Below are 17053 nucleotides of genomic sequence, written 5' to 3' on the forward strand. Positions count from 1 at the left end.
GTTATTGAAATCATCAGCTGCAGACTAACGTGAATATTTGTCGCGGTTTAAATACTGGTAGTCATTTGATCAGGTAAGATTAACTGAGACAATGCTCTATCATTAGGTTTCATAAGTCCGTGATTCGAGTGAAAAGAAATTTAAAAAGTGTATACGTAAAGCAAACTTAGGAACTGTGTTTCCAGCACCTTTCACAAGGTAAATATATCATACCTCCCAGCTCACTGTAAATGAAATCCTTTCCTCTGCCAGCGTTGGCTCGGCATTAACATTAGTGGGGGGTTCTGTTGACACTGAAATCAAGGAACCAATATAACGTCAGACACGTCAAATGCGATCTAATATCTTCTTTGTATTGTGACCAGATTGCAGACTTGTAAAGTGCGTTCCAAAGCCACGAGTGCAAGTACGCATCCAATAGTCTCGATGTAAAATTACGAAGGCCCTGACTCAAAGTATATGTATATATATGAGATTGTTGTCTTTCTGAGTACGATTAGTAAGTTTGGGTCTTCTCTCTCTATTACGTCCCTAGTACGAATAAGAGTAATACCTGGAGTTTGCAGATGGAGGTAGTTGACAGAAATTCACAAGAGTAAGAACTTAATATAATAGGTTTGGAAAATAACAGACGTCCTTGTCTGTTGGGCAATTTTGTTTAAAGCTATGCGTGACTAAAGAGAGTCTCGACAAAGATGTTGCAATTAAGAAGACATTCAAGTGACCGTGGCACTATGGAACCGTATATTCAAAGCTACATTGACTGAGAAGATTGATCACAATATTGTAATTTAAATAGTTTTCATAAGTATCATTGCATTGTATGCAATGTTAACTGTAGTAAATACAACTATTATTAAGTAATGTATATTAGATCCTCCTGCAAGCAGGAACTCGCGAAGAAGCCTAATTAGCTTATCAAAGCCGCAAGCTGACCGAAGTCAGTCTCTCACATTCATATTTAACGTCCATGATTATGAATTGTTAATTGTCAACAACTCTGTAACTGGACGACATACATTAATCTGGGAGTGACTCGAACCGGGGACCTTATGATTGAAAGCAAGGGCGTAGGAACCGGGGGGCTGGGGGCGCCAGCCCCCCCAGTGAAAATGTGGAGGGGCGGAAGTATCATCCCCCCCCCCCCCCCCGCTTCGCAAGTCAGAAAACCCCTTTTTCATTTCCAAATGAGAAAAAAATCTCATTTGGAGCACCAAATTGCATCTTAGGACAGGTGAAAATGCAAAATTATATACAAAATGGAGTGGGTGGGTTGAAGTGTGCTACATTGCACCAAATTGCATCTGAGGCCATCTGGAAAAACAAAAAATTTCAAAAGGGGAGGGGGACACCCCCTCCCCCAGGCCGGCCATCAGTCTTCAGCCCCCCACTCAAAAGTACCTTCCTACGCCACTGATTGAAAGGCACTGGTGTTAACCACTGAGCTAACACTCCACAATGCAACAACCCAACATGCAACGACCCAGTGTACTATACGCGTTGCCAAACGCAGCATCTATGATAGTTGGAAGTGTTAGCTTAGTGGTTAGCTCAGTGGTTAGCTCAGTGGTTAGCTCAGTGGTTAACGCCGGTGCCTTTCAGTCATAAGGTCCAGAGTTCGAGTCACTCCAAGATTAATGTATGTCGTCCAGTTACAGAGTTGTTGACAAGTGACAATTCATTATTAGGACGTTAAAATATGAATCTGAGAGACTGACTTCGGTCAGCTTGCGGCTTTGATAAGCCAATGATGGCTTTTTCGCGAGTCTCTCTTTGCAGGAGGATCTAAAAAATATATACACACAATACATACATACAGTTCTAGCAATATTTACGCACAGTTAGATATGGTGCGGTGATATTAGAAAAATATTTGGTGATAAAAATGATAAGATAACATACCGTACGTAGAGTCGTGTATGGGATATTGTGAAGGAGTGTCACGCCGAAAATTACAATCTGCTCAATATTGGCCTAAGATTACTCATGAAAAAAATACCACTTTACAGAACACTGCCCATGGAAACCAGGAAGCTCTGCCGCACAAACGAAAGGCCAGGTTAACGACTGATGACGTCATAGTAGACAATAGTAGACAACCCTCGGGAATTACTGGTATTTCCCGTTTCAGAAGCGCAACATTACATGACAATACAGGCTTAAACAATTAATACGCCGAACCAAATAGCTTTAAAAAGATACTATGCACGTTAATAGTTACAATACTAATATCCATCTGAAATCCCAACTTTTGCTTACATTCGCTCTCAAACATATTTGATTGAGAACCTACGAATCCGCCGTTTTCTACAACAGACTTTGTTGCACTAACTTATTGCGTCAAACAAGTTTATGCGTTATGCTACGCAGTAATAGGCCATCGCGTATTAAGTTTTCTTATCCGCAGAAAGTCTAAGCAAACGGCATATACACTTATATAGGCTGAAGACTAAAACCGAACACGCACATGTAATCTTTATTTAATTACGGTTTACTGAAACAGCACAAAACCAAGTTACTTCAGTTTAAGAAGATATTACGTTGTTTTTTAGACTGCAAATTTGCAGAAACAAATTATAGGCGGATGTTATGTGTTTGTGGCTAGTTTTAATGACTACATTGTTGTAATGTCATGAAACACAATGTGATATAGGTTTCAACATAACATGCAAGTTCAATGCCTAAACAGCGAAGCTTCACACTAGGTAATTGTAAAAATGACTGTCACCTATCACATAGTTCCTGTTGTACATAACATAAATATACTTATTAACATATATACAAATAACCCGTTCGATGCTCAGTTTTAAATGATTGAATCCATCTCTAACAACCTGTAAAAAAAATGAAGATCGCGTCTAACTCCACGACAGCAAAAACTAAATCGAATTTTAAATTAATTTAAACAGACGTAACCAACCTCTCCGCCATCCCCGTGCCAAAAATAAAAACCCATGGAATTACTCATTGTACTTACTACAAACAACCGCAGATGGAGAGCTTTGGCCAACTGCTCTTTGCCCCTGAATAATCTTTATAACAGACACATTAATTGAGTAATATCCTGCAATATCCAATCCAGTAAGAGTTAAGTAGTTATTGATGGTGTCCTCGTGGGTTCTCTCTTGTTGCTCTGTGGATATATTGGTCAATCCAAAGGTAACTCGATAAGAGTCGACTGGACCGGTACCATAGTCATATCCAGGTCTCCAAAGGTTCCAGGAAACTTGGATCCCTTCCTCAACGACAGTAATTGAAGGAGCATCAGACAACGCTGGAAGAGCTTTAAAAAAAAAAGCAAATGAAACCATAATATCATCATTATTATAAGATAGCGATGCTATACGATTAGATCCGTCAAAAATCTAACATGAGCCTAAAGCTGGAACAATTTGAAAAAAGACAGCATTTCATCAAGACCAATCACGACATGTCAGCGTGTTTGGAACGGTCACATTGTCTCATAAAGTCTTCATCAAATGTGAAAAATTCTACCTCTGTACTGCTCAGTATGTTTGTGCGAGAAGTGGCAGTTTGCTAACAGTTTATAGTTGTGTGTATATCATCCGCTGCAAATTCAAATACCAAACTGAACTGTAAACATTAAACAATACAAATGTGATAGGATGATAGAGATTTACGTACCATGAACTATACACGTCATTTGTCTATTTATGAAAATATTCATTTGCAAGTTATTCATTCAATTTAAAGTAATCATAAAATTTTCTCGAAAACATGAAGCCGCTCAGATGCATGATTGTGAATACCTGTACCAAGTTATATATATATATATATATATATATATATATATATATATATATATATATATATACATACATATATATATATATATATATATATATATATATATATATATATATATATATATATATATATATATATATATGTATTTATTATTATTGCTTTAAATTTAATTTTCAAATGAATATTTTCATATATAGACAAATGACGCGTGTATATATATATATATATATATATATATATATATATATATATATATATATACTTACCGTTTTGGCAGTGAAGTCCACCCCAGCCTTCCGCACATCCTCCCCTACCGCACGAGCCCGTCGTTCTGTTACAGTTAATGCTATCAGCACAGTGACAGATGTAGTTACATAGGCTCCCGTAGTACCCATCACGACAGGCTTGACTGTTTACAAGTCCTTCGTGTATTAAGAAAAAAGATGAAAACTTAACATGATAGACACATTTATGCAACATTGTTAAACTAAAAGCAATGGATGTCATAACAAAGGTAAGTGGTTCCCAATATTGGATTAAAGCCCAACTATGGAGACAATTTTGGGGGGGGGGGGGGATTTTCCATTAATTTGGGAGTTTACATACCCATAATGAACAAAATCTTCGAAAACCTACTATAACCCATCAAAAAACGACCACGAAAACGGACATTTTGGGAAGCACGTGACATGTACCTCTGGAATGTCTGAAAACAGAGATTGACCTAAAGGAGCCTATGATCACCGTGTGACGTCATCTTTGGTATACCGCGAAAATCAAACGCTGAAATAGGCACTGTTTATACACAGATAGCGAACAATTGTACTGTATTTGACTTCCAATTTCAAGCGTTTGAAAAGCTGTTAGCTTAAAACAAGAACACATCAAGGTAAACAACTAGTTTTAAGACAATTTTAAGCAGAAAAGTTAGTAAAATGGGTTATTTTATTTGCAAAATTTCCACTCAAATGGAGGCATCGTTTACCTAGCGGAGCGTCAATAGGTACGTGTACTACGTTACATTATACTGGACAGCATGCAAGCAGCTTGCCGATTCTGTAATACAATTTGATCGCAAGATACCGCAAACTGAAAAGAAGAATAGACCTAAAAGATGTCTCAGGCGTGATATGTCACGGGAAAATGGTTTACGTTACGGTCGACGAATTACCAAAACTACGAGAAGACGCTGGCACGAATCGACCAGATTAGCATATACATGACTAAGCTTCAGCTGAACATACTACTTACTCGTTTTAATATCCAAAATACAAACACAGAAAAAGTATCCTGTCAATAAACCAAATTTAGCAGTGAATATCCAAATCCACGTTTCTCGTTCAATCCTGGGCGAAATACTACCATGACTCTGTGTAATTCCATAGAGTTAGGTCTAGTTGAAACAGGCCTTGACCAGTAACATCCCACAATCAAAAGACAGTCACTAACGAAATAAAACGTCCGATCGCTATATAGTACCGTTTTATACCACTCTTTGGACCATGCAGATGCCGGAACAAACATAACGGAAAATATAACACATGTACCACGAACTCACGATACTGGAATACAACAAATGAAATGGATAAATGCGATGAGATCCTACTTAGACTATTTACACATGCTGTGAGCCAACACTGACGGGAGTTGTAACTCACTACACGTACTAACAATGCTACCCTAGGCACGGTATATGCACCAGTAGCGAAGCTAGGGGTATTGTTCAAGGGGGGGGGGGGCGAGAATGGTCTGTAGGGCGCTTTCGAAACTATCTAAGCGGAGCGTACAGAACCTTTTTGAGTAAAGATACTTCGTAGATCGCCGGAAATGACCCTTTCCTGGCCTTGCTAATTTGCAGACAAACGAAGAATAAATAGGTGTCATCGCCAACAAAATGTGACAAATGTCAATAGGTTGATGAGAGCGCAATAAAAAAGTAAACAATCGCGAATAAGTAAAAAGTGGTATAAAGCTGAAAAGCCAACAATCCATTTGATTCCGTCAGGGGGGCATCTGCCCTCTGACTTTATGGACGCCCCGCCACTGCTATGCACGGTCTACATACGGTCATCTCAAACAATAAATAGTATACTTTCAATTGCGTGATATAATGTTACATGTAAAGACGTCCAGTGCGTGTTGACGAGGAGACTTGAAAAATTCAATTTCACATTAGCTATGTCCGCCCAGCTGTCGAAAGTAAGTTTCGTAGAATGGATATATCCGGCATACACAGAGGCAGGTTCATGCATGTGGACTCATGGGCATGATATACTCCGGGTGCTGAAAAATCTTTCCGCGTGGATCTCACAAAATTGATCCAAAGTCTACGGCGTCTTACGTCGGTTCTTCTACTCGGAAAGCTGAAAAAACTGATGCTTTTGTTGGCTGAGGTACAACTGCAACCTCCAACAACACAGAATTGTGGCATTTCGGGGGGAAAAAGAGTAATATCGTTGATGTTTTTGGCAGCTCAAGTATACAACTTTACACACTAAAAGCATGGTTGTGAGTGCAGTATACCTAAGATGACGTCACATGGTCACCTGATGTCTTAGGAATGTTTCAGGAATGTCTGAAATAGGTTTCCTAAAAAGCTGACTTTTCTTTCCATTTTTCACGTATTTAACGTCCGAAATTAGTAAAGTTAATTACAGCAATGTAATTGGAGTGAGTTAAAGATTACTACATACATGCAAAATGGTGGGATTTTATGTTCATCGAAAAAGTCTTCATTGTTGGCCTTTAAATGACGACGTAACATGCGATGCTGATATATATATATTTATATATATATATATATATATATATATATATATATATATATATATATATATATATATATATATATATATATATATATATATATTATTATTATTATTATTAGAGAAAACCAGAGAAATAAGATATGACTCATAATTGACAAATGGGACCTTCGTCAGCAATACTTGGCAGTCGAATGCCAAGTATTGCTGACGAAGGTCCCAGGGGGACCGAAAATTCCAATATAAATTCCAATATATTTTCTAAAACTTACTCCTTATTTGTCAATTATGAGTCATATCTTATTTCTCTGGTTTTCTCTAATAATATTTTCTTTTGGAGTAAACGTGGATTTTCGTTGGATTTTCGTTTATATATATATATATATATATATATATATATATATATATATATATATATATATATATATGTATATAAATATATAAATATATATATATATTTATATATCTATATTTATATATATATATATATATATATATATATATATATATATATATATATATATATATATATATATATATACAAATATATATATACAAATATATAAATGTATGTTATTATATATTTATATGATATATTTTTAAATGACTTCTGACAATATCTCCAACTTTACGGTTCAACTATGACCAGATCTGCTGCTTTTGACACTGTTGATTCTGGTCATAACCAGTGTTATTTAATATTTATTTGAGATCCTTTTATTTTGTTGTTCATTCTGTACGGTTCAAAGTTCCTGGATATGGTGGATATCACCATATCTATAAGCATTTGCATTGCCAACAGCAATGCACAGCTCTGACCTGTGATTGTTTGAATATTGCTCAAAAAGGATGTCTCATTACTTCATGAAGTTCAATCCTGATAAAAACTGGATTTATGGTGCTTGGTAATAAGTCTATTCTGAGGCATGTGGAAATTCATGGCGTTAATTTATCTGATGGGTACGCAATTCGTTTTTCTAAAGGTGTCAAAAACCTTGGTATTACTAATGACTTAAATGCTTCTATTACTAACTGCTTTAGTATGACTCGTTATATCTAAAAAACTAAGCACTTTCTCTCTCTCTAGTAATAAACATAGTTAATATGTTCAACTCTCTTAATTATGGCATTCACTTAGAGATCATTCCAAAACTGCAGTCTCTACAGAATGCTGCTGCCAGGGTTAAAGGAGAATCGAAGGCAAGACATTAAACCATTTCTAATTGTTTTCCCCACTCAAAAGACGAATAATACATAACCATATAAACCACAATCCTTTCCTACCTGAGATAATTACATGAATACAGAATATTTCGAATCTTGAGAATCCACCGGTACTTACGTTGACAACCAGGCCCTTCATAATATCGAATGCATGGCGAGGAAGTGCACCCACTGACAGCATTATATAAAGACCACCGACAACGAGCAGTCATAGCACAGTTAACCCCGAAATTGGGGAAGGTACAGGGATCTAAATAAATATGAATATCACAGAAAACTTGCTGCACCACCATGTAACTGTGCGTATGCTACAATGCAAAACGTATTCTTAAATGCTTGATGTATCCTTAATTTTCCACATTCAAACCTGGGAGTGAAACGAACGTTTTGGGTTGGCGGTATTGAGACAAATAAAAATTTATTCACAATGATTTCGAATCCGGATTGGGTTTTACTCTCAATATCAGCATAGAAACTCAACTTCAGTTCTCATGGGTTTGTTTAGCTTTAATGGTAGCTGCAGTATACCTTAAACGGCAGTGTCCGCAAATCTACAGGTTATATTTCTCAGCAATATTTCAATATCCGTAGCAATAATCAGAGCTGTAGTCATATATGACATATTTCCTCTCCTTGCTACATGAAACTATTGCACTATTTCTAGAGGTCAGGGCTTTACATTGGTATATATGTCAAATTGATGAAAAGATGATGGTCCACCATAATGCTGTTTTGAACTGCTTGAGGCAACGTATTCGGTGCCATGTTTATCAAGATTACTACAAGAGGATTAACAAAAATTCAAAGATAAACGGTAAACCACTTACCGTTACATTTCGGCACGGATCCAAACCCTGCTCTACAATGACATCCAACCGGATGAGGAGAACATACTTGCTTGTACAAACACTTGTGTCCCAATTCAGGACGTGTAGTGCAGTTAAGGTCGCAAGTCATACCGATGGCATTTGAGCTATGATCACACACTGAAAGATAACTTTACAGGTTTCAGTCACAATGCAAACAAATTGTTGTTGACAGTCTTAACCCTTGCACCAGAGAAACTATAGCAACAAATATTGAAATATGTACTGTGAATCATGAAAGTAATATTTCGTTAACATTCGTAACAAATGAATGTCACAAATGACAGAATTTCATAACGTGACTGTAAGAAACACACACGTCATTTATACAGTCCTAAACTTCCATTTGCTGTTAACCTGCAGAGCAGTCATGTTTCGCTTTACAACATATAGTTTCTTAAATAATTAGGTCAGTTTTGACTTACGAAATTTCAAGTAAATTGTAAATATTAAGTAAGACATGCTGCACGTAAAATTCATGTTAGGTTATTGAGATATTATACACATATTGGTCTCGGAAGGATATACATATATAATCAAGTGTTATTACTATCAGGTTTCATGTCAGAAGACTTACCCTGCGAGCAATCATCTCCATGGTAACCTGGTTGACATACACACTGTCCGGTCTCCTCGTGACAGATACCTTGGTAATAGCAGACTGGACAAGTAATGTTACAATAAATCCCCCAGAAACCAGACGGACACGCTATAAAATAATTGAATTACATCAATTCAATTTTTAATCAGACCATACTGTTCTTTTTGGTTATTGGCTGGCAATATGTTTTGATGACGTTTCGGAAGACGGGAGATCAGCATCTAGTTATATTATGTATGCAGCGGCTTTTTAAAACAGAGATAGATCTACGTAGTAATGTAGTTGCAAACTGGCAGTCAAACGTGGAGATATTGGTGTAGGTTTGCAGTCACTGTTGACACGCTGGTCTATTGGACGTTGTAAATTATTAGAAATATTGTTGCAATATAAAAGGTAGAAGTCTTAGAAGTGTGCTTTACCTCGTACTTTTAATATCATAAACCCTTTGTAAGACTGATCTCTATTCTCTGGAAAACATTCATAGACTCCTTCATCAGCCTTCCTCGCGTAGTCAATTGTCAGTTCTGTATTTCCATTGGTCAATGGAATCTCTCTCCCATTATGACGCCATCTCAAGGTAGAAGATGGTGGTGGGTAGTATGAAACAGCCATGGTAACAGATTCACCAGTTCCTACTGACAACGTAAATCTCTCAAATCGAACAGCACCTACAAAAATGATGATTATATCCCATTTGGGTAATACATACGGATCGACTGGAATATATTTGGGATTATTTTATAGTTCCAGAGGCAGAAAATGTTGGTAAGAAATATTGAAAAATGTATATATGTACTGCTCATACCTTTCATAGCATAAATGTAAGTTAAATGTAAGTCCTTGAAACGACTGACTCATATCACTCTATTAGCGTCCAGTAAGTCAATTTGAAGAACCAGTCACTTTTCCAGATGGTCTATACATTGCTGAACGGTGTTTATTTAAAGGACAACCGTTTTGACAGACTATCGATAGGAAATAAGCCAACTTTAGAAGAACAAATATGTTATTGGTAGGCTAACTTTGCGTTTTTATAGCGTATCTAGAAGATCTTTCGAATTAGCAAAACAAATTGTATTTCACTTAATTAATGTCCGTTTAGTTTGAACACAAGGAAATCGTGACTTAGTGGTCAGGAAAAATGTATTCAGAAGAATTATACAGAAATGTACCTTACAACATTGGTTCAGAACATTCATTTAAGAGAATGCTTCACCTTTATAAAATGATCTAGAGCCGGTCCAGCTGAATGGGATCTAACTTTGGTGGCTAAAGTTCCTCTTTTTGAGAAGGTGGTGGGAATTTGTTTGCATCTTTAGTGCAAAATTGCACCTTTTAAAGCATTATTTGTTATTCTAAAGATGTTTACTTCAGTTTTGTGAACAGACAACAATGGAGTTGTATGATATCATCATGGCAATTGATCTGAAAACAAAATTCAAAATTTCCTTAAGTGCATCAGTTTTCAAATCATAACGTGATAAGAAATCTTTCGAAGATGCAGTTGCCACGATGACATCACAGAGCCGCTACTGTGTATGATCCACTTATTGAGGTAACTATACTTACCTAAGTGTCATACTTTCTGTCTTGTACTGCACCCGCTACGTTAATACTCTTATTGAAGGAACAGTAATTTTTAAAAGTAGCCAAATAAGCAAATGAACAAACAATTGACATTTACCATATTTGTTTCATATTATAATAGGAAAGCTTTCGAAGATGCAGTTGCCATGAACTGACATTTACAACTGACATTTACCATATATGTTTGCCTGTCTGAGTATTTGTGTGTGTTGTCTACGTTTTCCATTGATAAGCTCCACGTAGTACACTCCTAAGTGAGAATAATTGGAAGACACCGTCTCTAGTTTCAGTCTACTGTAATGTTCTCCATTGGCCGTAAATTGAAGTGTTCCGGCAGGCAAACCAGACGTTGAAGGAATTGTTGTTAAATTTGCATTTTCATTGCTTATTCCACTTCCAGTTGTTCCTGAACCTGTGTCAAGTTCTCGACCAATCAATAACTTGACGGAAGTATCCATGTCTAATGTCGTTAATCCTTCTACGGTAAACGGACCCCCGATTTGAAAGGCAGCCGGTCTGCCATAACCAACAACATCGAAGACCTTAGCTGAGGAAAGCAACATAGAATAACTCTCATTACGCAAAAAAAAACACCACCTTTTAGCTATGAATGTAACCATTCTGTTGTTGTGGATCTACATGGTTTGTATTAACTTTCTTCAAGATGGACTGAATTACCTCAAAGGAAATATAAATTTAGTGATATTTACAAATAGTGAGAATAATTTCCCAATGAAGTTATCATCCGAACCAATCGATTCGTACGTATGAGACAGGTGTATCATTATTGTCATCAAAACGTGAATGTGAACTTATACTTGTTGACTATAGTTCGAACATGTCTTCCAATTTATTAATTTTATTCAATATATAATTTAGTCATATTTAATTATAACGCCCACTAGTCTTACTTCTTAAAACTTCAATATATTCAGCAAATTTCGTTACCTTTTCAGAATTTCATTATTTTGGTTTGTGATAGTTTATTCGCCATATTCAATCACATTATATATTTGATGATTCCACTTACATGAGACACCAAATGCCTTTGCCAAGTCAACGAATCCTACCTACCTTGACACATTGGTCCTTTCCATGACCTTTCACATCCACTTTCAGAACAGAGTCCCGTTTTGGAATCACATTGTGACATAGATTGACAGTGGCATACTTCAGTACACCCAGCACCATATGCTCCTTGATCGCAAACTACGTAGAGAAATGTATAATAATAAATCCGAATAACTGTCACACATAATAATAAAAAAACGTGGCTTAAGTCCAGGTAATATTTTTTCCAAAAAATCACTATATAATCACACTGTATACATATACAAAATGATATACTCATGTAAATCACGTCTGTAGTTCGATAATATTAATTATATAATATGGTATTAAAATTGATATATTGCAGCAAAATAAAAGAGAGGAAACAATTATGGCCCCATAACAGCACAGTATGAATACAAAAATATTGATAAAATGACCCTTCTGTTTCAAGATACACTCGATTACCTGTTTGACAATCAAGACCGGTGAAGCCCGGGGCACAAGAGCACCCAAAAGGATGAGGTAGACATATTTCCACACCTCGACAATCAGCAACACCAATAACAGTCGCACAACTTATTCCACACCGTCGACCGATGTACCCAGACGGACAGGCTTTGAGGAATACAACGAAAAAGTGCTATCATTAAGGCAACCAAAAAAATTTGGCATTACAAAATTAACGTTCCTACACACAAAGGTGAAATTTTGATCAAGTTTGAATATGATATCAACTGAGCTTTTTCTCTTTTCATGTTTTTTATATTTATTTTAATGATTATGTTTTTTCTTATAGAGCTGGATTTTAAATGCTTAGTCTTAAGTAACGAAACTACTCAAGGGCGTAGGAACCGGGGGGAGGGGCTGGGGGCGCCAGCCCCCCCCCCAGTGAAAAATATGGGGGGCGGAAGTATCGTTCCGCCCCCCCCCCCCCCCGCTCCGCAAGTCAGAAAACCCCTTTTTCATTTCCAAATGAGAAAAAAATCTCATTTTTAGCACCAAATTGCATCTAAGGCCAGGTGAAAATGCAAAATTCTTTACAAAATGGAGTGGGTGTTGAAGTGTGCTATATTGCACCAAATTGCATCTGAGGCCACCTGGAAATGCAAAAAAATTCCAAAGGGGAGGGGGTGTCCCCTCCCCTTAGACCCCTCCCCCAGGCCGGCCATCGATCTTCAGCCCCCCCTACTCAAAAGTACCTTCCTACGCCACTGAAACTACTAACATAATTGAATACACATAGCAATTGTTCCAGTTTCGACACAGTTAACAGGTTACCTTGAAAATGTAATAGAAAAAAAAGAACCATGTCAACACTGCTTCCCAAACAAATGGTTTGCACCCTGCAAATCAATTTCAAAGAAAACTCTGTAATGGCAACACATGATATATGTATTCTTTCTCCTTCAAGTTAACCGTTGATATTTCAATTCAGATGCATTTATTACTCAAATATACCACTTCCCTTCTTTACCCATATTTCTTGATGAGTGTGGTACGGAAACATAACTATGATTCTCGCCCTAAGATCATGAAATGTACAATCAAAAATCGAAGGAAATGTTGATACTGACAAAGACTATCACCTTGTTCGCATTGGCCTCCTGTAAATCCTGGAGGACATACACAACCTCCGGAGACATCATCACAGATGCCACCATTGTAGCACACTGGGCACGTCCATTGGCATGAAGGGGAACCCCATAAATTGTATCGGCATCCTGTAAAAGTTTAATGTTTTAATTAAGATTACCTTGTGTACGTTGAATTTGTTAAGAGAGCTAACCGAATGTGATATTCCATTTATTTGTCTAATGTATTCATTCTTAGCTGTAAATCAACACTATATGATTATTTTTACAAACTGCCTCCAAATAACTGGTGTGGCTGGTGTGGCGGTAAAACGTTGAAACAGATTTACGATGTTAAATATAAAATTATGTACGGCAGTGTTCTCTATCCAAACTTTGAAGGTTTACTTATTTTGTCCAAAACGTAACATGTTTCAATGTAAAACTGCAATGTTGCACGTAAATCAGACCGATTACGAGCATGTGTTGTGAAATTGTGTAACATATTGACTAACCTCTTGACATTTTGATGTGATGAAAAAACATACTTCCTTCGTTGGTTCTCATTATCAGTTGCGATATTTTACACGATCTAACAATGTAGTTTCATGCTGAAGGAAGTGAAGCTGCAAATGTAATCGGTTGCTGTAATTTATCACCACGAAGCGAAAAAAAGCAATCATGATGACGTGATTTACATATGACGTCAGACGAATTAAACATGATTAAAATTTAACACGTGATGCGGTAAATATCTTTAAGCGATACGGTAATAAATTCCTAAATTCAACAATTATATTTTGAATAAATTCTTTAGGATTTTTCCTGACCCCCATAGGCGTAAGTGTTACAGTTACCTCTAACGATAAGTCTGACGTATCCACTATCAGTTGAAGATGTTGTATATGCCTCGTATACTCCAGCATCACTGGTGTTAACCTTCTCAATGACTGGTGTAGTATTTCCTTCCCATTCAGATAACTCCCTTGTGACCGAACCCCACGAATACCGCCAACGTACTTGTGTCGAATTACTGTCCGATGCCAACATTTTTAACGTCACTCTTTCGTCAAGATTTGCGGTAATGGTGAAAGCAGGTGGTTTAAATTCAGCTGAGTGAATATACAATCAAACCAAAAAATGTGTCATCTCTAATCTTTTTGATGAAGACAACAGAAAGTACGATATAAAAATACAAGGAATGCAAGAATATACATTGGGTGTATTAGCTAACAAAACATCCCTTTAAGATATCATTAACAGCAGTATGTGTTTAAACAATCTAACTGAACTAAGAGAGTTCGGAGAAAGTCTTGACACTTCAAAGCCATGTATCTTGATTCCTTCAATTTAAATTCCAAGTTGTATTAGAACACCGACTAACTGGGTGAAATGGGAGCGATAAGCCATCCATGTGGTTTCATCGTTAAAACTGCGCATATTCAATTAAGATATCGATGCCCAATTTGCTGTGTGGTACTTTTGTGGAAAAAATACGCTTCATCAAGAGGATATATATAAGTGCAAGGTAAGAAACTGTTTGCATGAGCCGACTTACTCAGTTGGAAATTTTACCTTCCGAATCGACAAACATTACATAACTTTCAAGAAACGCTATTTCTTCTCAACAATAAAACCTCCCTTCTATGCTATCATTAATAAACAAACAATGAAATTTTGGGGACGGGATGGTCGGGGAGGGGGGGGGGCAACGAGCGGTTGTAGTCTAGGTTGTTGAACATTCTGACGGAGTATTGAAAACTGTACCCACACCGAATATATGTATTCACTTGTTATAGCTGTAGAATATGCTCGGATCGGGAGACTAGCTACCACCAAAAACACAAAGCTATGAGGGCTGAAGATGTCACGTGGGCATCTGGGGAAATGACTACATCAATATAAGGATTATTTTGGACTTTCGCAACTAAAATTCTTACCTGCTTCTGGCATTATCGTCACTGTAGAGATAGAGCTGTGCTCTTGTTGTGAAGCAATGCACTGGAATACACCAAAGCGAAGGTCGTTTTGCAAGCTTGTTCTGTTATAACTCCTTCCTAGTACCACTTCTTCCCCGTTGATCAAAGGCTCAACTTCAAACTGTGATATTATGTGAATGTAACTATAAAATCCGCAACTTCTACTTGCATTTGTATCTTTTACAGTGGAGATATTACATGATGTATTTCCTAAGGTCGGGTAGGAGTGGGAGTCGAATTTCTTGGTCGTGGCGGCTCTACGGTAGGATCTGAAGGTATCTCTTCCATTATATACCACCACGCCTATAAATGTTGTATGATTTGAGGGATTCCCCAGTGGATTATGAGTGATACACGCGGTATCCAAGAAGGAACCAGCTGGAACAGTAAAACGGGAAATAACTTTATTATAGAAATGATAACATTATTCGATTGATTGGCCTAATTGAAAGCTCAAAGAATAAATTAAAATAAGTGAACAAAAAGTTGAGAACTAAATATTATTTTACATTAATTGACTGCAACGAAACGGAGCGTATTATACTAAAGACAATGAATAAAAATGACGCAGTGATTAGTATCGGCATATTGCAAGATAATTTACACAAAACAATCTTATTACTATATATCCTTCCTGATCAATTGAAATTTTCTGAAGCAATATAATGCAACGAAGGCTCGTAGTATAAAGTCGTGCGTGTTATAATATTTCGCAGTCAACATTGCGGCAGTGCTCTGAATTGTCTCAAAGCCTTTCAGTGCATGGTAAATATAATTATATGTGTATGAACTTTCCTAAGAATCTGTACCGATTCCATGTTATTGAATTCTTCATTTCAATTCAATTGATTTATTCATGATATTCCACACAATATATATGTCTTATTTCACACAGAGACGGAACCATTTTTTTTTTGTGATTGGCAGAACTTGCAGAAGGATTCATGTGTAACGGTGTCCGGTGAATAGGTATTTAGGGGAGGATGTCACCTTTCGTCTGAGAAATGTCGTGACTACCGAGGTTGCAAAGATGCAAAATGTTGCTATTCTTCGCAATTTTGAAACAACGTTCATGATGTATCGACTGGTTTAGTATTGTATATACATGTTGTATGAGTTATACACTAGTTCGTTTTGCAGGCGGCTTTACCTTGTACTGTGCAACCATCCGTACTTCATGTAGTAAAGAAATATTTATGACAAGAAAAGTCTAATCAAATTCTTGGCCTCTTCTTCACACTTTGAAATTGTACTGTGGTGTGCGCAAAGAGGAGACGGGAGCCTTGTCTGCACCTAACATGTCATTCTGTGGATTTGTTACATTTGACCGGCCGGGGAAAAAATAGATCATCCTATTTGGTGTCTATCGGTCTAGTTAATCTTACACACATGCCCTAAAACAATACAATACTTCTCAGAATGCACTGTTTACCATCCAATCTTGTATTTAATTTATCTGGTTACAGCCCCTGAATACCCGGCATGAGGGCCAGCTTCAGCAACCGTAGGACCACAGTCGGTCATTTGTAACGAAGTAAACCTTCATGTACCTCTGACCGTTTTAACCTCTATGGGTTCGTGACAGTACCTAAATCCTTTCGGCGAAAATTTATAATTTCATTCCATACCTTAACCCACG

General features: G+C 37.0%; 1 protein-coding gene across 2 annotated transcripts in view; it reads right to left on the reverse strand.

Moving 5' to 3' along the window:
• The window catches only part of LOC139954969 (uncharacterized), a 121052-nt gene that overhangs the window by 100427 nt on the left and 3572 nt on the right, over positions 1-17053 (reverse strand). For both annotated transcript variants that reach the window (XM_071955047.1, XM_071955071.1), the window contains exons 3-15: positions 15376-15792; positions 14293-14547; positions 13451-13585; positions 12330-12479; positions 11886-12020; positions 10987-11358; positions 9644-9892; positions 9201-9332; positions 8585-8743; positions 7876-8007; positions 4035-4190; positions 2978-3283; positions 214-293 (exon numbers count right to left, since the gene is read on the reverse strand). In XM_071955047.1, coding sequence (XP_071811148.1) covers positions 214-293; positions 2978-3283; positions 4035-4190; positions 7876-8007; positions 8585-8743; positions 9201-9332; positions 9644-9892; positions 10987-11358; positions 11886-12020; positions 12330-12479; positions 13451-13585; positions 14293-14547; positions 15376-15792 — 2678 coding nt within the window. The remainder of the gene's footprint in view (positions 1-213; positions 294-2977; positions 3284-4034; positions 4191-7875; positions 8008-8584; positions 8744-9200; positions 9333-9643; positions 9893-10986; positions 11359-11885; positions 12021-12329; positions 12480-13450; positions 13586-14292; positions 14548-15375; positions 15793-17053) is intronic.

This window comes from Apostichopus japonicus, chromosome 2 (assembly GCF_037975245.1).
Source record: "Apostichopus japonicus isolate 1M-3 chromosome 2, ASM3797524v1, whole genome shotgun sequence".
NCBI lineage: Eukaryota > Metazoa > Echinodermata > Holothuroidea > Aspidochirotida > Stichopodidae > Apostichopus > Apostichopus japonicus.